Genomic DNA, 24,928 nt, shown 5'->3' with positions numbered 1-24,928 from the left:
AGAATTAGATGAGACTATAACAATGAAGCATGGAACTTCCCTAATGTTGACCGTCTGCCCTCTGAACGGGCACACAGCAAACCCAGAGCAGAAAACGAGCCCGCCATCCGGCTCGTTTTATGGTGATGTCAGGATGCGAGGTTCCAGCTGCCGCTGCAGTGCCAGTAACTGCGGGAGATGTAGTGGATGCCGTGGCAGTGGTATTTGGTTGCTGTGATGATGGCAGATTGCTTTGGGTTGCTCCGCCGTTATGTTGTTGCGTGGTAGGAGGCTTGGGAGGCTGAGAGGAGCTGGTAGAGGGCTTCTTTCTGGCATGATAATTCCTCTGTCAAAATGTGTTAGTGTTAAAGAACTTATAGAGAAACAAATGTACCGGCTTGCCCGCTGTTAGCGGGACCTCGACTACTGGTGGCAACCGTATAGCCGATCCATCTCGTCTGCGTAACATACTAGAGATGAAATTTTGAGCCAGGCTGAGAATATTGTGGGAGGATGAGCGACTGGGCTGCAGTGGTGCTGCAGTACGGTGACCGCGTGATGTTGACGACTGTCGACATATTAGCCGATGGGACTGATCGATTATCAACTGAGGTCGCGTACATTAACATGGTCGTCAAAAAACCCTGGTGGTATTCGACGAACACCTTCAATCTTGGGTGCACGTCGTTGTGTAACATTGACCTAGGATATAGATACTCAAAACCATGTAGAATTTCAAGAAACACACAACTCACATCTACGAATGGCTTGTTGACAGCCTTCTGTGATGAACAAAGATCAATAAGGCTGTTGAAGAAGAGATCTCATACAACAAACCGCCTGGAAAGAAGACAGATTCGTTATCAATATAATTTGGGATGAAATGCCCGCTAGCTTACTGCAGTTAGAAGGCCATCGAGCCCAGCTTCGATCACGATAGCAGAGACATCCCATGCGTATACGCGGCCGGAGTCGCAGCCAGTCACGAATAAGTTACCATCTGCAGCAAACACGGCGCTGGACACCTCGTCTTCATCTTGATGATGTAGGGGTGGCCCTATGCATTGATGGTTTTCGAGGTTCCATAGTTGTACTGTGTGCTTGTCAGCTGTCGGTACGCTTGCAAGGATGCGCTCATTTGGAGATAACATAGTATCCATTGAGGAACCGGCAAGCCATTCGCCATTGATTTCAGTCCAAGTTGCAGTCTCGAACCTCCTGCTCCCGGTTATAAGCGTGCTTCCATCCGAGGTCCATGCCATGTCTGCAACGATACCGAACTCGAGTGTTTTGAGCTGTTCACCTGTGTTGGCATCCCAAACTCTCAGCATGTTTCCTCCGGTGGAAATCATCTTGCCATCAGTTGAGTAGCGAACACCATACACATACTCCCCAATCTCGATTGGTCCAAGGATGATCTTTCCGCTCTTTACATTCCACACTCTGAACATGCCATCCATGTTTCCGCACACCACTCTCCCTCCGTTTGGACTCCAGGAGATAGATATCACTGCGTAGAGATGATCAGCAGCTGTGTACTCCGTCAATTTTTTGATGACCCTGCTTCTGCTAATGTCCCACAATCTCACTATGCCATCCTCACACCCGCATGCGACTGTCTTGCCGTCTGGCGACAATGCCATGGAAAATACTCCTTTATTACTTCCTTCATCCTTCCACTCCCCGACACGCATGCCGCTCTCCAAGTCCCAGACTCGAAGTGAGCTAGATTCCATTGAACAGGTAATGATCTGTCGTGTCATATTGGGTAGCTCTATGATGCCATTCACAGGTTGAATTTCTCCTTCAAGATGCATCTTTTGGCGAGGCTTCACGGCTGACTTCTTTTGTTTTCCGATGGCTGGTGAAGACATGATGTTGGCTCGGGAAGGCTTCACATGATGGGTGCGGGTCACTTTCAGCTCTTCAAGTTAATACAGGTTACCCTCACATGAATGCTATCACTTACTTAGAGTACTTGTTTTGCACACAGAACGCTCGTGTGCGGAATCAAAGCTGCAACGAAGTGAACTTTTTCTCGACGCAGAGTTGAGTCAGGAGGAAGGTCGCTATTTAAGTCCTCTACAGGTTGTCACAGTTTACTTTCAATGCTAAGCACAGGTTGTGCAGATCGAGCGCCCAAGTCTTCTCACGATATGTATAACTTCTTCTTCGACAGCAAAATGGTTGCTAATCTGTGTTTATAACTGGCTCGATATGATTTCCCGGTCTTGAATCTTGATCTATGTTCCCGAGCTACATATCGGCTCAGAGTCGAATAGGATGGCCAGATGCTTTCGCACTTTCTCCAACCCTTATTTCCAACGTCCTACTCTAGCTCTTCATTATGGCTTCCCCAATAGCGGCATGGAATTCTCCGTGATTTATCCTATTACCTTGGTTTGTCTATTTGATGAATCGAAGGTCACGCTATGCTATTGTCAAAGAACTGAGTGAACTCTACCGTTCTGGCTGGATCGTCGCTTGGGTTCGTACGCGCCGCTGTCTGAACAGCTATAGGAGATCTCATGCAGAACCCGTGCAAGTGCAGGTGACAGGGACTGGCTTGTTTACGTTTCGGTTGATTGATTGCTATCATACTTCGAACGTTGACGACTCGGCGGATGATCTAGAACTCGAAGACTCGTCAGCATTGTCTCCTTCGCCGAAAAACTTGCATAGGAGGTGTGTCTCGGCTTCTCCCAATCTTAGCATGATGTATTCCACTGAGATCACAAAGATGGTGGGGAATCTGTAACGCTCGTCAAAAGCCGTCGTCGAATATTGGCGATGGCGACCAATATTCTCGTTGTTAGCTTGCTACTGACCCATTCCTTCTCTCTTATTCCATAGTATTCTTACCCTACAGTATATAAACCGACGTATATCTACTTGTAGGGCAGTTGATCTTTCACCCCCGAATACGACTTAGTTAGGACAGTTACTCTGTTCGAGCATTAAGTCCCTTCGACCCAATCGACTCTCTCGTGTGAACGTTTTATAAACGCCACAGAATCATACTGTCTTGAATTTGCAAGCTTGCACACGATTCAAGGCCTTGTTGCCTTGATATATGGCAATGTAGGTCGTAATGCTATGTATTGTTTCTGTTCCCACTCAGAGCACTAACTTATGTCTGTCCTAGTTCATATCCCATACTTTCAGATAAACCTACCTGTCACAATTGTCATGTCACTAGTGTGAAGCAAATCGCCCACTCGCTTCACCTCCAACCAATTGAAATTACTTCTCAGAGTGCTGTGTTAGGTCAGAAATAGTATTACAGTTCATTTGAATCATATCGGTCCGCAAATACTACACGTTGGTGAACTAGTCAACCCATACTATACAACAACCGCAGGAGAGTAATAGAGCACTAAGAGTTCATCAGGGATTCATAATTCATTACACATGATTACAGAGTGCTACAGAACGCTCTGTAGCATCCTGTAGCACGATTTAACCCGCTGATGTTGCAAGACATTGCTTCCCAATTTTAACCACCTGCGGGCTGAGTGGGTACGCAGCAAACCCAGAGCAGGAAACGAGCCCGCCATCCAGCCTGTCGTATGGTGATATCGTGACTTGTACCGGCTACACCTGCAGTACCAGTAACACCGGTAGGCGTCGTGGATGTCGTGGCAGTGGCAGGTGATTGCTGTGATGATGACATATTGCTTTGAGTCGCCGTGCCGCTTTGTTGCTGCGTGGTAGGAGGTTTGGTAGGTTGAGAAGATTTCGCAGAGGGCTTCTTTCTTGCGTGGTAATTCCTCTGCGTTGACATGAGACTACAAATACACTTGAAAGTAAAAAAACAAACGCACAGGCTTTCCCGCTGTTAATGGAACTTCGACTACTCGTGGCAACCGGATAGCCGATCTGTCTCGTTTGCGTAGCATACCCGAGACAAAATTTTGAGCCCAACTGATAGGGTTGCGACTAGGGTGGGTGGGTTGACGTGGCGCTGTTGTGGGGCGATCACGCGATGTCGAGAACTGTAGACATATCGGTCAAGGGAACCGCTCAAATATCGACGGAGATCACGTACATCATCGAAAAATCCTTGCGGTACTCGACGAACGCCTTCGATTTTCTGGGCTCGTTGTCGTGTAGCATCAGCCTTGTGTGTCGATCAAAGTCATGGATAATGTCAAGAAAAATAACACATACATTCGACATTGATTTGTTGATGACATTCTCAGGCTGTAATGGACAAATATCAGTGGGTACTCAGGCTGTTGAAGAGACCTGACAAAACATACCACCTGAAAGGATGGAGCAGATATGTTGTCAGTGTGATTGAGAATTAGATGAATCAGATTAGCAAAGCTTACATTGTCCAACAGAAGGTTATCAAGACCAGCTTCTTTGACGATGGCGAAGATATCCCATGTGTATATGCGGCCATCGATACAGCCGGTGATGAGATACTTTCCATCTGCAGAAAAAGCCACGCCTTTCACCGACTTTTCATGGTGGAGGGGTGGTCCGATAAGCTGATCGTTTTCAAGGTTCCATATCCGTGCTGTACTGTCGTTCGATACACTTGCAAGGATACGCTCATTCGCAGATAATATAATCTCAGTAAGTCTGTTGTGCCCCTCGAGAAAAGCTGTTTGGGTCCAAGTAGCGGTCTCAAGCTTCCTGATTCCGCCATTCATGGTGAGGATAAGTGTCTTTCCCGGGCCATCAATGGAGGTCCATGCAATGCGCAAAACTTTTCCCTCGATTGTTTTGAGTAATTCGCCTGTGTTGGCGTCCCAGATTTTGAGCCGGAGTCCGCTCGTCGCGATCATCGTGCCATCGGGAGAATAACAAACCAAGACAGGCATGTTTGATGTTGCCTTGATTGGTCCGACAATGGTGTCTCCGCTTTTGACGTCCCACACTCTCCATGTATGATCCAAGGATCCGCTCACCACTCGCCCTCCGTCTGGACTCCAGCACACAGACCACACCAACCTTGTGTGACCTATCCATTTCTTGACAACCTTACCCGTGTCGATATCCCACAATCTCACTGTGCCATCAAAACTCCCGCTTGCTACCATTGTGCCATCCGGTGACAATGAGATGGTGGCCACTACTCCACTTCCTTCATCCTTCCAGGCATTCCCGACCTGTGTACCGCTCCGCAAGTCCCAGACTCGAATCGAACCATCGCTTGAAGAGGTGAGAATCCGCTGTCGGCGACTGGGTAGCTGTAGGATGCCAGTGACACCTTTAGTGTGTCCTTGCATCTTTTTGATGTGCTTTATCACTGGTTTCTCAGGCTCTTGCCTTGCAGTGGCCATTGAAGACATGTTTTTGACTTGGGGGCTTCACCTAATGGACGATTTCAACTCTGACCCATCCAAAAAATAACATCACTCACTCAACAAATTGTGTACAGAACAAATTGAACGCACGCGGAGTGAGAATTGCAGTGGAATGAACGTTTCACTCGATAATACGGCGTTAAATCAGAAGGTGCACCCGAGAAGCATGCTGATCAAGTTTTGTTTTCTCACATTGTTTCTTCGTCGATTCTATCATTCGGGCAAGCTGTAGCATGCATACAGTGGCACTGCAAACACAGTTCAATCCTTTTTTGAAATTGCCCGTGTCACATGATGTCCCACAATCCCACGCTACTCTCGCTCCCTTGAGGCTTGAAGTGCTTGCTGGACGGATTTTATCCTTCCATGCCTCTCCGATTTGCATGCCACTGTCACTCAAAGTGAGCTGCTATTCTCTGAACAGGACATGATGCATGATCCGCCGTCTTCCGGGCAGCCGGCCGCCTATGACGTAATTTACGAATTCAGTTTGTTCGAGTCTTTTTATCTCTTGACTGTCACCGTACCTGCTTCGTAGGCCTGGGGTGGGGGGAGCCCACGTGTTTTTTTCTCGGGCATATACCTAATTGCCAATTTGCCTTCAGCTCTTACCATTAATATTGGCAAACGTCAATCAAAAAGTTGCCATTGATGCATATTGATGATTAATACTGAGAAAGACTTGTTCAGTTCACAGACCTACAGAAAGAGCGCGTCAAAATTAATACTGCAATGGACCGAACATATGTTCAAAGTGCTGGGGTCGCTAACAAAGTCCTGTACTTAAGGTATGTCTTCCGTATTGTATCTACTATTTACTAAGTATCCTCGTGTTCGCTTCACAGCTTGAGAACGGGCTGTGTCCGAATCTCGTTTTCGCGCGTGCTTGAAAAAAAATCGGATCCAACTTATTGAGAGAAAATGACTGCCAGGAATCCGTGATGTCTTTGCCTCTACTCGGGAGGGGCCAAAATGACCTTTGACTTTTCCCAACATTATCACCGAATTCTTACCGAACCATGCATCATGGACCAGCATTCATCATCAATGCATATGTTATGATGCTCCATGTCACAATCTGATGTCATTTCGCCTGTTACGCGCGACTGACAGGGTGAGCCTCTTTTTGGTTATGCTTGTGATGAGGATGCTAATGGTAATATGGTGCTGTGGGAGGGTGATCAATTGACGTTTAGTGGCGAAGTCGCTTCGGCCAATTTCAAGTTGACTTTACCTTCGACAGACTGAGTTGGATTTTGTTTGAACTTGCACAGAAGATGGGACTTCTTTTATCATCATTTGCCTGTGCTCGTCAGATGACATGCTCTAACATGGTCAACCCAGACTTCAAATTGAAGACATGGCGCCATTCCTTTTAGCTGCTCCTGAGTGGGCTTAATTTGGTGTTTAACGCTTCGACTTGCCCTATAAAAGTGAACAGAAAATCTCGAGACTTCCATCATCTCAGGTTACACGAGATATCTACATCAAACAGCTCCTCTACAATGAAGTTTTATTTAGCTGTCACTCTTCTCTCTGCCTTCGCCCTCCCAGTGTTCGCAGACTCCGTTTTTGTTGTACAGAATGCTAATTACAGCAACCCCAACACATCCCTCTCTACCGTCACTTGCTCGCGTTTGTCACTGCGTTACGCCAACTTTTCCTCCCTGCCTTCCTTCCCCAACATCGGAGGTATTCCAGGTGTTGTCTCGAACTCCACCTCATGCGGCTCCTGCTGGAGCCTTACGCCTGCCCCACCCTGCAGCGGCCAAACTGCCCTCTACTTCACTGTTATCGATGACGATTCCAGTTTCGTCGTTGACACTGCTGAAGACGTTAACGCCACCGTATACGCTATCTCCCAGCAGGCGTACGGCAACTTGACTCACGCTTCCTGCAATGCGAACGCAGTTTATGCCGAAGCCGCTCAGGTCCATGCTAGCATGTGTGGCATGTAGAGGCTAGTGTGTTTCATCCTCCTTATTTTGCAAAATTAGAGCTCTGATTCGATGTTCAGGCCGTATAAGCTACTGTACTAGATGGTACTGGCACTGGGATGGTTGATGTTATTGAAGAAGATCTGGAGGTTTTTTTGGTTTTGAGCGGGGTTGATTATACGTCGTGGTTTGTCACTTGGAAAGCGAGGTGCGATGCTTTTGACAGGGTCTCTGTCCGTATTTGTTACACTTGATAGAATCAAACGCACCACCAATTTCGCTTTTTGTATTTGACCATACTGGGACACTTGACCCGGGTAAGATAACAACGCCTATTAGTTCGTGCAATCATCTTGCAACTTATTTTTTTTCCACTGAGGGCAGTACTGGGAATAATATTGTTTACCTGCATAGTGCATGGATGCAAGACATTTGCTAGATCTAAACAAAAAGGATAAAATAACGTTAGGTCATTGATACTTATTGCAGGACTATGAAGATGTTGAAATCGGCTCTGGGCCCACGAAAAACTTGAAGTAATCAACATACTGGGCGCAATCTGGTCGGTAAAACATCCTGTATACCATCCGGCGATACTCCTACTGGACGAACAACTGAAATGACAATATGATAGCGCTGTACACAAACATCGTAATACACTATGTCATACAAAGTAGGGCATTGTATTCTGCGGGTAAAACCGTTAGCGTGTATTCCGATAGTTTTCTGGGAAGCGAGTATCTACTCACCATCTTTTTTGTTTGCATTCCCTTATCTCTCTCATTCTCGGGGGCGGCATCATAAACAGTAAAATCTCTACTTCCATCCTCCTTTATTGTTAGTATCGACGCCATGTTACCGCATCGGTAGCAGTAATTTGGTGCGGACCACACAGTAACGAGCTGGTCATCAAACATGTATTTGTACCCTTCTTGCACAAGCTGATGTGCACGAGCAATGAGACTCAAAGAGTTAACATGATTGAACTGAGAAGGGTCAGGGTGACATTAGATTTAGGGATAGATGGACGGACCTCTCGCGTTACAGTTCTGCCAAATAGCCAACCAGCTCCGCGTGGACTGACAGCCCAAGTGTCGATGTCTTCCGGATCAGACCACATGAGGTCTGCGAAGGTAAATCAGGAGGAGCCGAGCGCACAGCAATAAGTTCTGACCACAGAAGGCACCTTCATGAGGGATTTCCTGGGCACGCGAGAGGACACGAATTTGATCTAGAGTTCGAATGTCTGGTGATAGGCCACCATGCACGCACAAAGTCTCTCCGTCTATTATCTATAGAAGATTTGAGCGTTTCCAGGATATGTTGGAGCGAAGCTTACAGCAGCAAGATTGAGGAAATCGAATACACTACAACATGCTTTCCAAACAGCAGCGCTACCGTACTTTTGTTGGCATTCATCTATGCAACAAAATTATCAGTACTATCAGGAAAGCAGCACTGCGCCGATGAGCATCACCATAAAACCCATACACCTGTGTGATTTGTCTACTTTCATGATTTCCACGGAGGAGAGTGACTTTATCTGGGTATCTAAAAAAAATTCAATACAGATACAGCGATTGGTTATCGGTGACAATACCGAGCTTTCAGTGCCAGCAACAAGGACACGGTTTCCAAACTATAATGCCCTCGGTCGACAAAGTCACCCTGATCGACATTAAGCATGTTCAACCCTCGAATCACAAGCACACATACGTGCCATAAAAATATAGCTAGTCTCTGGGACCTGTCCACCCTTTCGTAGCAGCTCGAGTAAGTCCCAGAACTGACCATGAATGTCGCCGCAGATGGTGACTGGGCTCGAAACGGGCTGAATATTCGACTCTTCCATGAGTATAGCGCGAACACGGTCGCAAAGGACTTTCATATCGGGCTCTGGGAGGTGGCGACATTCCATGAGTTGGTCTATCCATTTGTCAGGGTTATAGGAGGGCATGTAGATGATAAATATTAGAGATGATTTATTGTCGTGTCTGACTCGGTGTTGTGCTGTACAATATATTAGCTGAAGGATCGTGCAGAAGGAACTAAAGGAGGTCGTGAGAAAGCAAGTCCTAACCTGCTAAGTAAATGTCAACGTGCAACCCAAGTGCAACCTAGACGTACGTCAAAGGCTTACATAGGTGCTCTCACCATTTCTTATAAGCTGGTCATCCCTCTGGCGACACTAGAATCCATTTGCCCACGCGAATTTGAATCCTTTCTTCCATGCGCTGCCTGCGCCAACTCTCCTTCGCTTCGCTGTGTGTCACAGCATGGGCTCTACACGAATCCGACGTGGGTGTAGTGGATTGGAATACGAAATTGATCGGTGTACCGCTTCATGGCTCTCCACATACTGCACCTGCATTCTATGGTGATTATATTCTGACTGCTACGAACAACAATGTATTGGCAGCGTTGAACACCACGGATGGCTCTATAGGTGTGTGTCCCATCCTGACTCTGACTCTACTAACGCGTTTGCAGTATGGAGAAGTATATATGATACGGAGGATCCGATCATGGCTTTCAGCCACAGTGATAATAGTGCGTCATGATGCTAATTTCAAGTAAGTTTACGGATCAAACATGGTACTAGGCGTGTCTTCTCTATCTGGACCGGGAGGGTCAATTTTGCGCACGTATGACCTGAAAACAGGCCACCTCACGTTGGAGAAACAACTACACAAACCGGTAGATGGTCGACTTCACGAACCTCAAAATCTTGGAATATCGCTACTGCGTTCTACTGACCCCTCCCTTAACTCAACGGTTTACTTCGCATTGACAAATGGAGACTCTGTCACCCGTCTGGATGAGACTGGGGAGACTTTGTGGTCATGGAACTCTCCCGACCAAGCGTGTGTTTTTTGTATCATACAGTTCTCACTTCATTGATGTCGATTAATCAGGTCCTTGGTTTTGTATTCTCACATCATTGCCGATCCTTCAACCGTGTATCTTGTGGGACTCGCGAAATCATTTGCGTCCTACACTCTGCACGTAACGACCTTGTCAGCGAACACGGGCGAAGTCATCGCGTCCGTCAACATTCCGGCGAACATAAAAGATGAAACATCCAAATTCGTTGCTGTTAGCTCTCAGATAGGACCTACAACTACTGTCTGCGTCAACTGGCTTGAAGACGATGTTCTTAAAGCTGCCATATTAACGCCTGATTTGAAGGGTCAAGTTATGGCTCTTCCGGGCGTCAAGTACGTTAGGATTAGTGAGTTCGGCCTTTCGAATAACGGACAATTTCTCGCGATCAAGGAAGGAGGTGCTGCGCACGTTATGCATTTTGACGTACAGGCATCTTCACTTCGGCCAATCTGGGAATTCGGTGACGCGGTATGTTTCACAATCCATCTCCGTACCATCAATTACTGAGGGGTACCTCAGGCCCCTTCGCAGGCTCAATCGGATTCTCATTTCGTAGGAAGTCTTAGCCGAGATGGCCAACCGCAAGTTGCGCGTGTTTATTGGTCGAACGCTCACAATGTAAGATCCTTCTGCATCCACTAGTGTTTCCTATGCAACTAGAAATTTAGAAAGTCATCCACCAAACTCTGGCCATCGACTTATCTGAGGGCAAAGCCTCTGCCTCTGGTTTTGCGTTCCCCTTCGAGACGCGTGAATATGGTGTCATCCGGCACGTGAGTCCACTCTACAATTATTCCAGGGTCAGATCTGAGTTGGATCTAGGTGGCGTTTGATGGCTCGAGCACGGGGAATACGCACGAGAACACTCGTACGTTGCTGACCACCACGACAGGCTCAATACAGCTTTGGCAACACGACAAAATGCAGTGGGTTCGGGAAGAAGCTCTGGCATCCATCCAAGTCGCAGAGTTCGTGGAACTTCCTGAGAAGAAGGCTGTTATGTCCCATGCTGTTGTGGATGAGGAAGGTTACTTTGAGCGGCTTCAGCGTCAGTTATCTGACGCCAAGGTACAAGGTTCGCGTATATTGAAGTCGCTCGCGCTAAAAGTTTTTTCAAGAACCTTCCTCAATACTTAGCAAACTTTGCCCGACGCTTTGCGACTGGCTCATATGCTACTGTGACTACGTCGGCTGCATCTTCCTCGGATGAGGATACGCTCACGCGCGACGCTTTTGGCTTCCGACAGATCATAGTGGCAGCTACAGCGTATGGGAAAATCTTTGGTATTGATTCTAGCAATGGTCGAGTCTTATGGAGTCGCGTGCTTGGCCTTGGCTGGGCAGCAAAGGTTGGCGGGACAATAATTCCCATCAAAATGTTCGTCACACGGACAGTGAGCGATCCAGAAGGACCTCAAATAGTGCTCGTCACACAACGTCGGGCTGACAATGTGAGCCACATTCTCTTTTGTGCCAAGATTTACGTTGATGAGGTTCAGTCTCTTATTGACACCGTGCTATTCCATGTGAATGCACTTACGGGAGACGACGTCAGAGATGAGCATCAGTCTATTCCTGGAACTGCTTTGGAAGGCCTCGATGCTGTCATGGGACCATTAGTTGATGTTTTCATGCTTCCCAATGAGAACAGGACCATAGTCATGCTCGATGAATACCTCCAGGTGTGTTGTGGTTCTTTGCTTGAATCTGCGAGTCTGACGGTCAATAGGCGCGCCTTTATCCAGACACTCCATCAGCTCAGGCTGAGTTTGAGTCATTCGTCCCGTCCGTACATCTCGCTCTCCGCGCGGATGTTTCTGGCCGGCGCCAGATCTTGGGCCATCAACTAGCCCTCAATCTCGAGCTGTCCCAGTTCTATGTCGCCTATCCAACATGGACACTTTCGCTGCCCCCAAAAGAGGAAATCAACAATATCATTCCGAATACACGCGGTCCCGTTGCATCGATTGGAAAGGTCCTCGGAAACCGAATGACGTTGTATAAGTATCTCAACCCCCACCTGACATTGGTCCTCACGTCTTCCGCGCCGTCTAGCACGTGTGGGATATATGTGTTGGACGTGGTCAAAGGCAGTGTGATTTACCATGCTAGTGTCCCTGCTGCCAGTGGCGTGTGCGACGTGCAAGCGACCCTCACTGAGAACTGGTTGGTATACCATTACTTTGACGACGATTTTTCTGGGACTGGGCAGAGCAAAGGATATAGTGTCGTCTCTGTTGAGTTTTACGAGGGTGATGGACCAGATGACAAGATAAGAAGGTTGGCCCTTTTGCTAGTGAATTTCGGGTATGAGACTGACGTTTTGAAATAGCTCCGAGCTTTCATCGTATTCCAACAAGACGCTGCATGTCAGCACATACGAACAATCGTTTATCATGCCTCACGGCATCACTGCTATATCGCCAACCTCGACGAAGTTTGGAGTATCAACGAAGGACATCATAGGTGCGATTCCCTTGTGACTGAGCGATGCCTTTTTTTAATGGTGATTGCGCAGTTGCAAATCGCAAGAACAGTATTCAGTCTATTCCTCGCCGATTGCTTAATCCAAGACGGCCGAAACACAAGCCCACCAGCGAGGAGCAGGAGGAGATGCTCGTACAGTATGATGCTGTACTGCCAGACGATGCCCGACTCGTGCTCTCACACAACTACGAGGTTCGTTTCATTTCGGACCCTGAAGCACGCAATATTCACGTGTTTTACAGGTCGCAAACGTCCGCCGCATCGTTACCTCTCCATCTCTGCTAGAGTCCACATCGCTGGTCTTTGTCTACGGCCTGGACCTCTTCTTCACGCGCATCGCGCCTTCGGGCACGTTTGACGTTCTCAGTGAGAATTTCAATAAAGTGCAGCTTGTGCTGACGGTTGCTGGTTTGGGTATTGCGATTATGGTGACGAAGCCTATGGTGCAACGGAAACGGCTGCGCGAGCGTTGGTACCAGTAGCATTCCCTCACCATTGTACTTGTTCTGAAATACAAGTAGTTCAAGAAGCCAATTATAGAGTGCTTTGTACTTCTAGGCGCATTTGTGAACTAAAACAAAATTATGTACGTTCTGTTTGGTTGCTGTGGTGGCTGTCGCTCGGCATCTTGCTTCAGCTCATCTCTCTCTGATGATGCCAAGGTGATCCGCAGACTGGGATCTACTGCTATGTCAACGGAAAGCCTGAGAGCAATATATTACACTCTCCTGCAGCAGCTGATCTGTTGTTACTTCAGCGTGGAAAATGAACAATTTGACCTTCAAACCCAGGAAGCGAGAATGCGTCAAGTAGGTCAGGTAGTGCGCACACATTGATGATGTACAAGGAAGCCCAGATCCTAGACAAAGAATAAACGAGGAGAGGTTGGAGGAGAGTAGATGATATCGATGTTGGTAAATTGTATGAATATGGGGCTGCGTCGCGTAAGGGTGAGGTCCAGCCCCACTATCTCGAAACTTCGCAGTGTGAATTTAATTGACATACGGTTGTGATATGTCCTGATTATGAGCACCTGAAGAGCTGGAATATCTTTCAACAGACGTTCGGGATTGGCTCCATAGTAGACCTTGACAGATATAAGGCTGAATGATGTTTTGTAGTTTGGTTTCGTCACCCCCGTGAGCCAATCATGATGGCACACGAAATTCTAGAAAGAGCGGAAATCCTCGCGATCGCTTCGAGTTGAGCCATGGGTTATAACAGAAGGCTACCCGCTCCCAGTCTCCGCACTCTCTCAAACGCAGTCTACACCACGAACTGGGCATGTCCATCTCGGTCTGGGCACGGCCACGAATGACCACGTTCCCGGAGACGATGGGCTACTAGGGGAGACACTGAGGAATCTGAGCCATGACTTCGGTTGGAAAGCGCCAGAGTCAATACAAGCCCCTTGTGAAAATTCATAGGCCGGGTACTTTTCTTCTTGTCGACGAGCTGCATTTTACACTATACATGATGGTTTCCAGGTCTGTGATTTCGTACAACGCTGCATCCAACTGCTGCTGACGTTCGGTGACAGTGGCACTGATGTCCAAGTCCTTGCCGTTGATGGTAAAGTGGTTGACATTAGGAAATCTCTAATATGGGGTTTCGAGTCTAGAGTCTGGACGTCGTCGATTGATATAGAGTTGTAGCGTGCTGAAATAGACATACGATGACTTGTGAACGCGTGAGCTGAAGCAACATGTTATTATTGTCGGACACGCGAATGATATTTTTTATAAAACTGAGTACTTACGAGGTTTTTCAGCACACCGATGAAACCCAAGTCGAGTAGAATATTACCATACGAGTTATCCTAATATTCATTTGCATGCATGTTGGTTGTTTGAGGAAGACGAACAAGTTCATTGCAAGAAGCGCGTAATAACCGGCCCTAAATCCAATATGTGGAACCGCGTTGTTCAAGTTGCAGTGGCACTGAGTAAGTCTCAGCCATTCACAACCTCTCGAGAAGCTCTGTCGGACATCCTGCAGTCTGCCGATAGTTGGCCATGTCTCACTCCTTTGGGCCAGTCAATTTGCTTGATGCAGAACCCGACGAGCTGGATGTTATCGCCAGTTCCAGGTCAAGTACCACTCTAATTGGTGACGGGTCACCCCCAGTCGAAGAGGAGAAACTCACCATCAGGTTACGTGTCTCTCCTTCCCGGAATGATTTACGAAGCGGAGAAAATATTCAGATGGCGGGAAAGCGCGTCAGAACAACATCATTTTCTGCCATAGACAATGGCGCGAACTCTCAGAAAAGGCAGAAGATACAAGATAAGAAAGCGGTAGGGTTCATCGCTGTCTTGTGGGGCTGATGCTGATGATACTATTGTAATCGATCATCTAGAATACTATAGTCATAAATGCAAGAAGGGTACAACTCGAATCTGCCCGCAGAAGATGGCTGTACCGCCATCATGACCTATTTCAACCACTATTGCCCTCGACTTCATTCTTCGACACGTTGCGCAAGGAAATGAAGGAAACGGGAGGAGACACGGCTTATGTTCCACTTTGCGTCCTCATGACACAGCCTTTGTTGGTAGAGGGCGGTGAAATGAAAGATTATCAAGTATGTATAGTACATTTTTGCCTCACAGCGCTTACCTGAATACTCCTCTGCAGCTTCAAGGCCTTGCATTCCTTATCTATATGTATAAGAACGGTATGTTTTTGTGCTCGATGATGAATCCTAGGGACTAAGATCGTTTGTAGGAATGAACTGTATATTGGGTGATGGTAAATCTTTCGTTCTTCTGTTTCATTCTATCCGTCGTGACGATTTGCTTAGAAATGGGCCTTGGAAAAACACTACAGGTACTTCCCCTCTTCGAGTCCGTATTCTTTTTCTGACATAGTGCCAGACACTATCCCTCTTTGCACATATTCAAGAGAACGAACCGGGTACGACACCTATAGTTATTCTGTTTTAATAAATGCTAAGGATCTGTGAAGGCCGTCATGATCCCCATCTTATCATCTGCCCTCTTTCTGTTTTGTCATCCTGGCAAAATGTAAGATTTGTCGTTCTAACTTCAACCATGTCTCATGTTGGCCATATATTTAGGAAGCTGCCCGTTGGGTACCCTCATTGCGCGTATTTCGCTTCCACGGCACTCAGTCAGAGAGAGATCGACTCAAGAACAGCGTCAGGAACAACGAAATGAAATTCGATTTATGCATCACAACTTATGAGGCGTATGTTTGTGAGGACAGTTGGTTCAAGAGCCGACGATGGTTCTATTGTGTTCTTGACGAGGGACATAGGATCAAGAATTCTGATACCAACCTTTTCAGCAAAATCCGGGGCGTAGGTTCCTTGTACCGACTCGGTAAGGCGTTTCCTTTTGCATTGGATTTTGTCATCTCACCGGCGTGTCCTGCTAGTTCTTACGGGCACGCCTGTGCAAAACAATCTGGTCGAGTTATGGGGCCTCTTGAGTTGGCTATACCCAACCATATTCACTCCGCCTTCACAGCGATTATTTCACGAATCCTTCGACCTTTCTCGTGGGTCGTACTCGATACCATTCCTAAAGGCTGCGCAGGAGCTCTTGCTTGTCATTATGATGCGCCGCACCAAAGCGAACGTCGATATAGCCGTACCGCCACGCGAAGAACTTACTTTATTCATACCCATGACGGAGGCCCAGAGGTTCTGGACTTATAGATTGTTGACACAAATGGATACAATGGACCTAAAAGAGATATTTACAGAGGAGGATGGCCTGCTGAATGAGGGACGCAAGGAAGTCTTTTCGCACATCGCGTCAGCGATAAATCGGAATGTTTCTGGAGAGACAAACAGTGAGTTCGAACTTTACTTGCCCATCGTCATCACGTGCTTACAACGCCAAGGATGGCGGAAGCTCATGAATCTGTTGATGCAGCTACGTAAAGTCTGTGATCAGTAGGTCATATTTTGGTCTCTTTGTGAATGCTGCTTAGATCAGATGACAGTCCATATCTGCTGAAAGACGCATCTCCTTCACCGTATATTATTGGCGAACACGTCGTTGCCTCCTCCTCAAAACTCATTGTCATTGACAAGGTTCTTGCCGATATCCTGCCCAAAGGGGAACGTGTCTTGATATTTTCTGTGAGTTTTTTGAAACAAAAATACCTGCGCCAGTCCGACACTAACGAGCGATCGTAGCAATGGACAAGGTAAAGGCCAATTGCACTTCTCGCTGATTACGCTTTGATGCAAGGGTATTAGCATGCTTGATCTCCTGGAAGATTACATGGAATTGCGGTCAATACCATACGCTCGGCTGGATGGTGGAACAACCCGCCCTCGGCGGAATCTTGATATCAAACTGGTGGGATGATTTTCTTGCCTTGCTAGCTGCTCGCTGATATCTGCTGTCTATAGTTTCAACAAGAAAAATCTCGTAAGGTCTTAGTTTGAATCATTCTATTTTTGTGCTGAAAAACGTTTAGCATATCAAGTCTTCCTTGTTTCAACAAAAGCGGGCGGACTTGGTACGTGAAGTTTTGCTCGCAAAGATCTGATTTTACACTTTGGTAGGTATAAACCTTACAAAGGCATCAACTGTCATCATGTGCGACTGTGATTGGAATCCTCAGGTGAGCGTTCTGTGGCAGGTCTACACGATGTCCGTTAAAACATTCACAGAACGATTTACAAGCTATTGCTCGGGCCCATCGCATTGGTCAGACGAAAACCGTCAAGGTGTGTCCGCTGCTATGTCACAACTCGCCCTACAAATCTTGTTCCTGTAGGTGTATCGCCTTGTCTGTCGCGGAAGCGTCGAAGATCAGATGCTCGACCGTATTCGTCGCAAGATGTTCCTATCATTAAAAGTCATGTCTTCCTCAACGTCATCATCTTCTCCCAACGAGGATAATACCCAATTGAAGACTACAGAGCTCCTGGACATTTTGCGCAAGGGTAGTAGCGCCTTGTCCCGGTCGGATGTAGGTATGGACTTGGGGACATTCCTCAAAGCACCAATCCAAGAAATTCTCGACGACTCACGAGAGCGGGAAGGAGTAAGGGATGCCAAGCTAAAGAAAGAGACGGTGTCTTCACATGACACTGCCGAAGAGATTGATGAGAAAACGTTGCTCGATGCAGAGGAAGAGGAGCGAAAGCTTCTTAGTGGCATCGCTCAGGTTCAGAGCAGACTCTTCGAGGGCAAGCTCATTAAACGCAATCAAAACAATCATCAGATTGCGCAGGAGTGGCATGAACTGCAGAAACGGGCGCGCATAGACAGGACGGTTGTGGTAGATGGTATCACAGTCGTCGCCGATCATATGGGCCAGAGCGCGGTTCGTGTGGTGTTATCTGCGGAAAGGAAGATGTACTGACTCGTACCTTGATCAGCCGGAGGAAATAAGTCCGGCCTCGAGAAAGAAGTCGAAAGCAAAGCATGAAACAGAGGATTGGTGCATTTATTGTCGAGATGGCGGCGACGTCATCCTCTGTACCTCGTGTCCCCGAGGTAAGACCAAACGAGCATGTGGTTTGGCTTGCTCTTGACACCAGATCACCAGTATTTCACCCCAAGTGTCATGGTATCACCAAAGCGCAACTCCGCAGGCTACATATGATCCCTTGTCCCCAACACAGCTGCTCAGCTTGCAGTCGCTCCACCGCTGAAGCAGGAGGAATGTTATTCAGGTGCGTAAATATCCTCAACAAGGACCCAATCTAATATTGTGTAGGTGCCAAACATGCCCACAAGCGTTCTGCGAAGACTGTATGCCTGGAGGGGAGATCGATGCCGTCGGCGAAGTGCTGCCTGAGTTGTAAGTGCATGATGATGTTCGACTGATGGGTTTCGCCTAATGTATCTCTAATTCTCTAGCGTGTTGTTAGGGTATGGCGCTACGACCACAGCTTACTACATACGATGCCATGAATGTCATGAACATTGGGAAAAGGAGCCGCGGGCCTGGAAAGCCTGGGAGGAGGAAATGGCTGAAACACAGGCGAAACTAGAATCCTTGCAGACCACATAGAGCATAGGGATGTCTTTACGTGCGTTTGATTTGGCATGTAGCCTACACTTTGTTAACTCACTACTCACAATTTTGTATGTATTTTAACATTGAACGATCTGGTCTTTAGTAGTCAAGCAGGGAGTAATATCATGGGCCACAAAGTTCAAGTTTAGGCTTGGTGATCGAAGTTTGGTTATTGGTCCCCGCGGTGTGACGTCACTCTTGGCTGCCAGTATAAAACCTCGTCTCCGCTCTGACACACTCGTCAACTTTATCAATAATGACGAGCAACTTACCACCGAAAATCACACCTGTACCATCTGGCACGCCTCCTGCCGAGTGGGCGAGCAAAACTGAGTCCATATTCCAGTCTGACGTTGTTACCCCTGATCCCGCTATGAGGACGACGCCCAAGCCTGGACAACACCCAGTCGCAACCACGACGAACTTGAACACCCCAGGTCACGAATTTCCGGGCTCATATCCCAGGGAACTCGAGCAAGAGAAATCCCGCGGCGATGGGTCTGAAGGCCCTGCGGCTGGCGCCTCAGTTGTTCAAACCGCGAAGCAGTACATGCCGGAACCTGTGGGGCGCACGGTCGACTATGCTAGTAAGACAGCAGCTGCATACATTCCTATTCCTCAGGGCGTCAAGAAAACAGTGGCTTCCTACTGGTGTGCGTGTGCCCCCTATCTTGTGCTCGAGTTGTCCTGACGGACTTTTACCAGCGAACGAGGAAGATTCTCAGCCTAAAGCGACTCAGTCTGAGTTGGACCAACATCTGTCTACTTCTCTTCCAAGTTCAGAGTTAAAGGGCGCCCAGCCTCATGAACACGTTGGCGGTGTTGGTTCCCTGCCAGGAACTATCTCAGAATCAAGTGTCGCCTTACTACCCGATGAACGGGCAGAGAAAGATGCTCAAAGACCGGTAAAATTGGCAAAGGACGAGTCTCAAACACAAGGTGATAACCAGGCCAAGAGTGCCGCCTATCCTTCCGGTGCTGCTGCGGTTGCTGCGAAGCCAGAGGTAAGTACGACTATGTTTGTTTCCACCTTGATGTCTCTTCCTTTTCTTCGCGATGTTTATTTTTGGGCGAGTTGGCGCAAACCATGGTGCACTGCAGCGCTGACTCGGCCCGGGAGATTGTAATGATGTGCATTGTCCGCGGATGAGGAATTAGGCTAGTTTGTTTTACTTCTCTTTACATTCCTCATTCTTTCTGTCGTACTGCCTTTTGGCAGCTGGCGTGTTCCGGATTTTGACATGCTCGTTTTGGGTTTCGACGTCGATGTCGCGGAGCTATTGACAGGTTCGATCATGACCGTACCGAGTCATTTCCTGTCATTCTATGGTCGTGACATTCAGTCATGACAATTTATGTATTTTCAATTTCCCCTCCTACTTTTCGGATTGTCCCTTCAAATGTCGATGTTTCAGACTCCAACCCACTTGCACTTGATGCGGGGACGGTTGGCTATGCCATGTTTATCTATCATATTCTACTTCGGGATTTTCTTCTTGAGTGCCACGCTTTGTTAGACTTGCTCGTTTGTCTATTATACATATTCCCTCCTAGTTGTTGTGCTTGGAATCTGACGACGATTGACCTCATTGTAGCCTTCTATTCTTTCGAAGGAGCTGTCCTCTCGGGCTCAGTCCAGCCAGTATGGGACGCAGATGGAGCCTCAGCAACTGGACAAATCACCTACTCAGCAAACGGATCAGTATCCCGCAAAGCTTTCTGATCCAAAGTCTATGTCTGTTGATAACACTCCAAAGCACGAAGTGCTGGAAGAGCAACGTTCGCTCGAGACTGAGACAGCTGGTGTTGGCGGAACTGCCACAGGAGCGGCTCAAATACGTGATCAACCACCAAGCGAGACAACAGAGAGTCAGGCAGCCAAAACTGCCGTTGTGGGAAGTGCAGGAGGTGCCGGTGAGTTGGCGAATGAAGGTATGTGCATATCGATTGACACTTGTTCTATAAGCTAATCACGGTACAAGCGGGTGTCGAGGACAAAGCTCGCGATAACAAGGAAGTTCCGGCACGGGGTCAGGGAGCAACCGCGCCACAGCAGCCTGGGGATAAAGAGTTGACAAAGAATCAAGACGTCAAGAATAGGACGGGCGATGTAGGCAAGGCAACCGGTGACAGGGGTAGCGATGAGGGTATCAAACACACTCATAAAGCTGGAGCACGCACGGGAGGTTACGATACCGATTACCACCCGGCAAAGTTGCATCCGCCGCCCGTTCAAGTTGGTGAAAGCACGAGCCAGGCGAAAGCTCAGCCTGACTCTCCCGTGTCGCCGGCATCTGCGCCTCCAGCGAGCGTTGCAGACAGCTCTAAGGAACATCGAGTGAGTTTCCTGGATAAACTCCGAGGTGAGGCCAAGGTAATCGCTGGGAAGATGACTGGCAAGGAGGATAAAGTGGAAGAGGGCAAACGGATAATGCATGGCGAAGTGTAAGCCATCGCGGAGTCGCGATTGTTTCCCAACCTGAGGCCTAGGCCTGATTCAGTATCTCGTTGTACACGCCAAGTGTTGTAATATCTAGCAGGTCTGATGAGATTCATCGTATAGCGTCGTAATATGATATCATTCTCTGCCAGTTAGCTAATCACGAGCCTTATCTGCAAGCTGAAGCTCTCCAAGACAACCGGTATAACGAGCAGTCTGATTGGCTGTGGCCAATTAGTTTAGGCATGAGTCACAACGATGAAACGTATCATAGGTGATTGAAACCAGTGTGCCTGAACATTTCTGTCCGCACAGAAGGCTGGCCAATTTCTTCTATGCAGATGAAAGAACAAATGAAAAACAATCCGCGGAAGGAACTCAGCTGGCGTCAGGCCGAGGCTACCAGAAAGTCGTCGAATGAAAAGGGCCTCTTCATGATCCGGCCATTATTAATATTAATAACTATCGCAGGCATTCATTCAAAACATCCGCGTGTCATTGAAGGCCATTCAAAGATCCACGGAGACAAACAGTTACTCACTGAAAGCAGAATTCACGAACACAGAGGATGAACTTCAGGGCCCCGATCCTGGTCGTTGATTCACACATTGACAAGCAAGCATGGGACAACCCGCCGAAAATGTTTAGGACAATCTTTTAGAGCAGTGAATTTGGCAGTGTTCGAAAGAAGCGACATGTGGAGATTATTCTGAGGGATACTACGAGGAAACTCGCCGCGCGCGACTCGGAGGCCTTAACTTTAGAGTTGCTTCAACTTAAGCCTGAATATTATGTAATCGAAATTCATACGAATCCGCAGTGATGACATAGAGACGAGGAAATTTTCATATAGCATCCTGTTTCTCGCTGCGGACTCGTCAGAAATTACTCATTCATAGTAAAAGTACCAAGTTGGAACATCCCAGGATCAGTCCGGGTCTGTAGTTTACCTGCTCCATGAAGTTCCCATAAGCTACATCGGCTACTTGTGACCGTCGTTGCCCAGATGCCAGACCTCGGCTCATCTCCAGCGTGGTAGCGCAGCATAGTCGTGTGTACAATGCATGCGCACGGCATGTGCACCAGATGGAAATGAAGATGTAAGAAGCGCACTATCGTCACTGGCATTGTCGCCACATGCTCGAAGCCACAAATGACTCGTACAGATTTAGACCGAGCGCAAAAAGTGAAGAGACTCAATAGAACAGGATAGAACGCCACGGTGCTGGAGATGGCCGAGTATGTTAAACATCTAAGCGAGTGTGGAGGCCAGCGCTATTAGCTCTAGCGCTTGCTTCAGCGTGCGAGTGATACGGTTGTAGACTGGTGAATAATTATAATCAATCATGTGAAAGATGTAACTCTGGTATACCGGAGCTGGACCACGTAATTGCCAACGTAAAAGCTCGTGAACAGAATCAGGGCCTTTTCTTTTCTACCCTGCCTACTTTTGAGTGTGGGGCTTGACGATACGTGGAGACCCACGGAAATGAAATATCCATTACCTTTGTTCTGGTTTTTGGGACTTATCCGAGGACTGAGCGCCGCTGATGTGTTCTTTACAATGCCTTGTCACGCCGGCCGTTGGTACGGTCGGGAAGAGTATGGATACAGCAAGAGATAAGTGAGAAAAATACTGACGGTTACCAAGGGACAAAAATGAATGCAGGATATCTATAATGTCTGAGGCAAAAAAAAAACTGTTCGGGACGAAAGAGGGGGGGAGGACTATAATACGACTTTGAACCTGTTGAGTACTCGTCTGTCTTCCGCGGATAAGGGGGTGTAAGTCGTTGAGGAAGGATGTCCGAGTTGTGCAGATTGTGAGGGATGATGTTGTCGAAATTCTGGAGTATCACGTAGACCAGTTAGAATCGAAATGCTAGGCAGTGACGTCTCTGCACGCCCAGGCCCTATGGCAGCGCCTGGTGATGGCAGAGGTCTTGAATGATGCTTGGTAGGAGATAAAGGCATTGATGATGACGAGGACGAGGAAGACATTGGGGATCGGGGAATTCCTTGCAGCATAGAATGCTGACTTGTGTGGCCATGTAGATGACCTGCCAAATTGTATGGCTCCATTCCATCGCTTGTATAAGAGAAGCGATCGGTGCGAGATCCGTTGGCTTTGCTAGAGACAAAGACGCTAGGCGGAACTTTCAAATTTCGAAGGTAATCGTAACTCTCGATGACAGGAAGTTGAGCATAGTCATCCCCCTGTTGCGATAATGAACAAGAGTTCTTCTTGAATCGTGAAGACCAAGCTTACTGTGAAGTATGCGACGACATGCCATTTACGCGGGAGACTTGAGCCCGGAAGGTAGACTAATGCGGAGTAAGTTTGTTTTGTCAGACCGTTTGGACGATTGGGACGATCTTTTCGTCTGTTTGTTGGAGGAGCCACGGCGAGTGGATCCGCAGTACGAAGCGCTCTACGATGCAGTGAGTACACTAAAAAATATACTTATTCAAATGACAAACCTTAAAGCAGCTTTAGCATCTTTCTCTTCCTGAGTTGTCTCCATCTTCTCCTCGTAGAATAAGTAGTCACCACGCATCCGACTTTGCGACCTAGGAGACACAGGTCATGACAACATCTACGTAGAAGGCAATGTTGAATACCATCTACGTCCGTCTGTCCAGCGTAGGAGTCCTCCATCGTTCTCGGCCTCCTCCCAGACGAAGACGTTCCCAGAGGATAGCTGATCTCTTTCTGAAGCAGTAAGTCGCCGCTTGATCAACGGTAACATGTTGAGGCGCACGGCCTCGAGGACAACGTGCGCATCTTTGGCATCCCGGACATCTTTGTAACTCGTAAGACAGAGCCACTAGGGAGGAGATGATGACTCACGTAAAGCAGGATGCGTCGGAGGTCCGTTGTGAATAACAGGTGAATTGGAATAGTGTGCCATTTTAAGTATGATCTGAGATAGTGATCAAACCACCATTCAAACGAGAGGGTTTTATAGTCTCAGGCAAGCTTGCCATGGACACTAAGCGGGAACGGAGATCTCGAACAACGTGGATAACAAAGTCCTGACATGAGACGAACAAACCTTGTTTCGACGACCCACAACCAGGTACCCGCTCCAAAGCGTTTCGCGCGCCAAAGTTCTTCCTGTTATAAAAACACCCCTTGCACCGATCAGCCGATCGTCCAAATAGGTAGAGAAGATAGATCGGCGAACCTTCTCACGTACCAAAATCAAGTGGTCGGCAAAGCTCGTGTGATATTATTTGCCTTCGTAGTCAATTCGAACGACTCAGCGCATGGACTATGTTCTAGAGAAGGTCAATAGACGTAGCTAAGTTGAGTATCATGTTGCCACACACAAACACGGCATCCGAGTCCTACATGAGAGTGGGTTGCAACTTGAGTAGTCATCCACGTAGATTCCCCACGAATAAAGTCGGGTGAATCAGGCTGCCATTGAATAAGCATGCCGAAGCTTTGGTTTGTTCCAACAAAGTGACATGCGATTGACATCTTCTGCCGCGATCATATCATTGAACTACCGTCCTGATTGATTGGTCCTTGCGTCAAACGTCCAGAATTAGGACCATCGCGGCAGAACACGCCTAGTGAATGTCCTCATAGTCTGTCAACTTTGTCATTACATGATGACAAGTGCAATCCCAACTGGTCTGCTTACCCCTGAATAACGACTTGAATTATGTCGAAGGATTAGGACGTGGCTTCTGACTTGCTATCAATCCATGTTTGGAACGGTAGCATTTCTGAAGGAGCTGACACTGCGATGATATGGCTGAATTGGTGCAATCCATGGCTTCATCTGAGAAAGATTTACCGCGCTGAGGTGCGCCGAGACTCATCTACAAGTTACAACCAAGATGAAAAGTGAACAGGTTGA

General features: G+C 47.6%; 8 protein-coding genes across 8 annotated transcripts; 4 read left to right on the top strand and 4 right to left on the bottom strand.

Annotated features, from left to right (window-relative positions):
• Positions 1-272: 272 nt before the first annotated feature.
• On the bottom strand, positions 273-1,890 carry HD556DRAFT_730995 (quinon protein alcohol dehydrogenase-like superfamily). Its single transcript, XM_041311448.1, has 6 exons — positions 1,561-1,890; positions 879-1,510; positions 817-819; positions 735-761; positions 601-681; positions 273-547 (listed from the first exon to the last, which is right to left on the bottom strand). The coding sequence occupies exons 2-6, from the start codon at positions 1,437-1,439 to the stop codon at positions 329-331; spliced, it is 891 nt and encodes a 296-aa protein (XP_041157425.1). The 5' UTR covers positions 1,440-1,510; positions 1,561-1,890; the 3' UTR covers positions 273-328.
• A 1,346-nt stretch (positions 1,891-3,236) lies between these two features.
• On the bottom strand, positions 3,237-4,315 carry HD556DRAFT_1392119 (uncharacterized protein). The gene is made up of 4 exons (XM_041303575.1): positions 4,150-4,315; positions 4,028-4,099; positions 3,804-3,974; positions 3,237-3,751 (listed from the first exon to the last, which is right to left on the bottom strand). Exons 1-4 carry the CDS (start codon positions 4,156-4,158, stop codon positions 3,476-3,478), a joined length of 528 nt encoding a protein of 175 aa, XP_041157424.1. The 5' UTR covers positions 4,159-4,315; the 3' UTR covers positions 3,237-3,475.
• Positions 4,316-6,080: 1,765 nt separating this feature from the next.
• HD556DRAFT_731004 (uncharacterized protein) lies at positions 6,081-7,592 on the top strand. The gene is made up of 4 exons (XM_041311449.1): positions 6,081-6,085; positions 6,143-6,435; positions 6,725-7,257; positions 7,315-7,592. Exons 2-3 carry the CDS (start codon positions 6,379-6,381, stop codon positions 7,253-7,255), a joined length of 588 nt encoding a protein of 195 aa, XP_041157423.1. The 5' UTR covers positions 6,081-6,085; positions 6,143-6,378; the 3' UTR covers positions 7,256-7,257; positions 7,315-7,592.
• A 306-nt stretch (positions 7,593-7,898) lies between these two features.
• HD556DRAFT_1433373 (Metallo-dependent phosphatase-like protein) lies at positions 7,899-9,191 on the bottom strand (the record flags this gene model as incomplete). Its single annotated transcript, XM_041305212.1, has 8 exons — positions 7,899-7,922; positions 7,984-8,220; positions 8,268-8,359; positions 8,409-8,526; positions 8,574-8,653; positions 8,712-8,785; positions 8,835-8,902; positions 8,955-9,191. 8 exons carry the CDS (start codon positions 9,189-9,191, stop codon positions 7,899-7,901), a joined length of 930 nt encoding a protein of 309 aa, XP_041157422.1.
• A 135-nt stretch (positions 9,192-9,326) lies between these two features.
• On the top strand, positions 9,327-13,163 carry HD556DRAFT_1392090 (uncharacterized protein). Its single transcript, XM_041303574.1, has 13 exons — positions 9,327-9,680; positions 9,725-9,784; positions 9,837-10,098; positions 10,150-10,588; positions 10,640-10,738; positions 10,789-10,893; positions 10,943-11,188; positions 11,239-11,571; positions 11,620-11,802; positions 11,850-12,400; positions 12,453-12,586; positions 12,639-12,799; positions 12,850-13,163. The coding sequence occupies exons 1-13, from the start codon at positions 9,464-9,466 to the stop codon at positions 13,087-13,089; spliced, it is 3,030 nt and encodes a 1,009-aa protein (XP_041157421.1). The 5' UTR covers positions 9,327-9,463; the 3' UTR covers positions 13,090-13,163.
• Positions 13,164-14,552: 1,389 nt separating this feature from the next.
• Positions 14,553-18,765, top strand: HD556DRAFT_1392084 (P-loop containing nucleoside triphosphate hydrolase protein). Its single transcript, XM_041303573.1, has 23 exons — positions 14,553-14,904; positions 14,967-15,191; positions 15,245-15,284; positions 15,335-15,358; positions 15,411-15,436; positions 15,484-15,523; positions 15,575-15,633; positions 15,687-15,951; positions 16,007-16,426; positions 16,478-16,529; positions 16,580-16,718; positions 16,776-16,786; positions 16,839-16,941; positions 16,995-17,013; positions 17,063-17,104; positions 17,151-17,209; positions 17,259-17,315; positions 17,366-17,917; positions 17,973-18,090; positions 18,143-18,269; positions 18,314-18,397; positions 18,457-18,629; positions 18,720-18,765. The coding sequence occupies exons 1-22, from the start codon at positions 14,623-14,625 to the stop codon at positions 18,608-18,610; spliced, it is 2,898 nt and encodes a 965-aa protein (XP_041157420.1). The 5' UTR covers positions 14,553-14,622; the 3' UTR covers positions 18,611-18,629; positions 18,720-18,765.
• Positions 18,766-18,989: 224 nt separating this feature from the next.
• Positions 18,990-21,065, top strand: HD556DRAFT_1242409 (uncharacterized protein; the record flags this gene model as incomplete). The annotated part of the gene is made up of 4 exons (XM_041298275.1): positions 18,990-19,269; positions 19,334-19,674; positions 20,260-20,524; positions 20,803-21,065. The coding sequence occupies 4 exons, from the start codon at positions 18,990-18,992 to the stop codon at positions 21,063-21,065; spliced, it is 1,149 nt and encodes a 382-aa protein (XP_041157419.1).
• A 1,719-nt stretch (positions 21,066-22,784) lies between these two features.
• On the bottom strand, positions 22,785-23,968 carry HD556DRAFT_1446179 (Gti1/Pac2 family-domain-containing protein; the record flags this gene model as incomplete). The annotated part of the gene is made up of 5 exons (XM_041307043.1): positions 22,785-23,273; positions 23,326-23,488; positions 23,538-23,627; positions 23,679-23,859; positions 23,908-23,968. 5 exons carry the CDS (start codon positions 23,966-23,968, stop codon positions 22,785-22,787), a joined length of 984 nt encoding a protein of 327 aa, XP_041157418.1.
• Between the last annotated feature and the right edge of the window lie 960 nt (positions 23,969-24,928).

The sequence above is a fragment of the Suillus plorans genome, assembly GCF_016647745.1.
Source record: "Suillus plorans strain S12 chromosome Unknown HD556scaffold_50, whole genome shotgun sequence".
Taxonomy (NCBI): Eukaryota; Fungi; Basidiomycota; class Agaricomycetes; order Boletales; family Suillaceae; genus Suillus; species Suillus plorans.
Note: the sequence above shows the minus strand (reverse complement) of the source record. Positions and strands in the feature narration are given on the sequence as shown.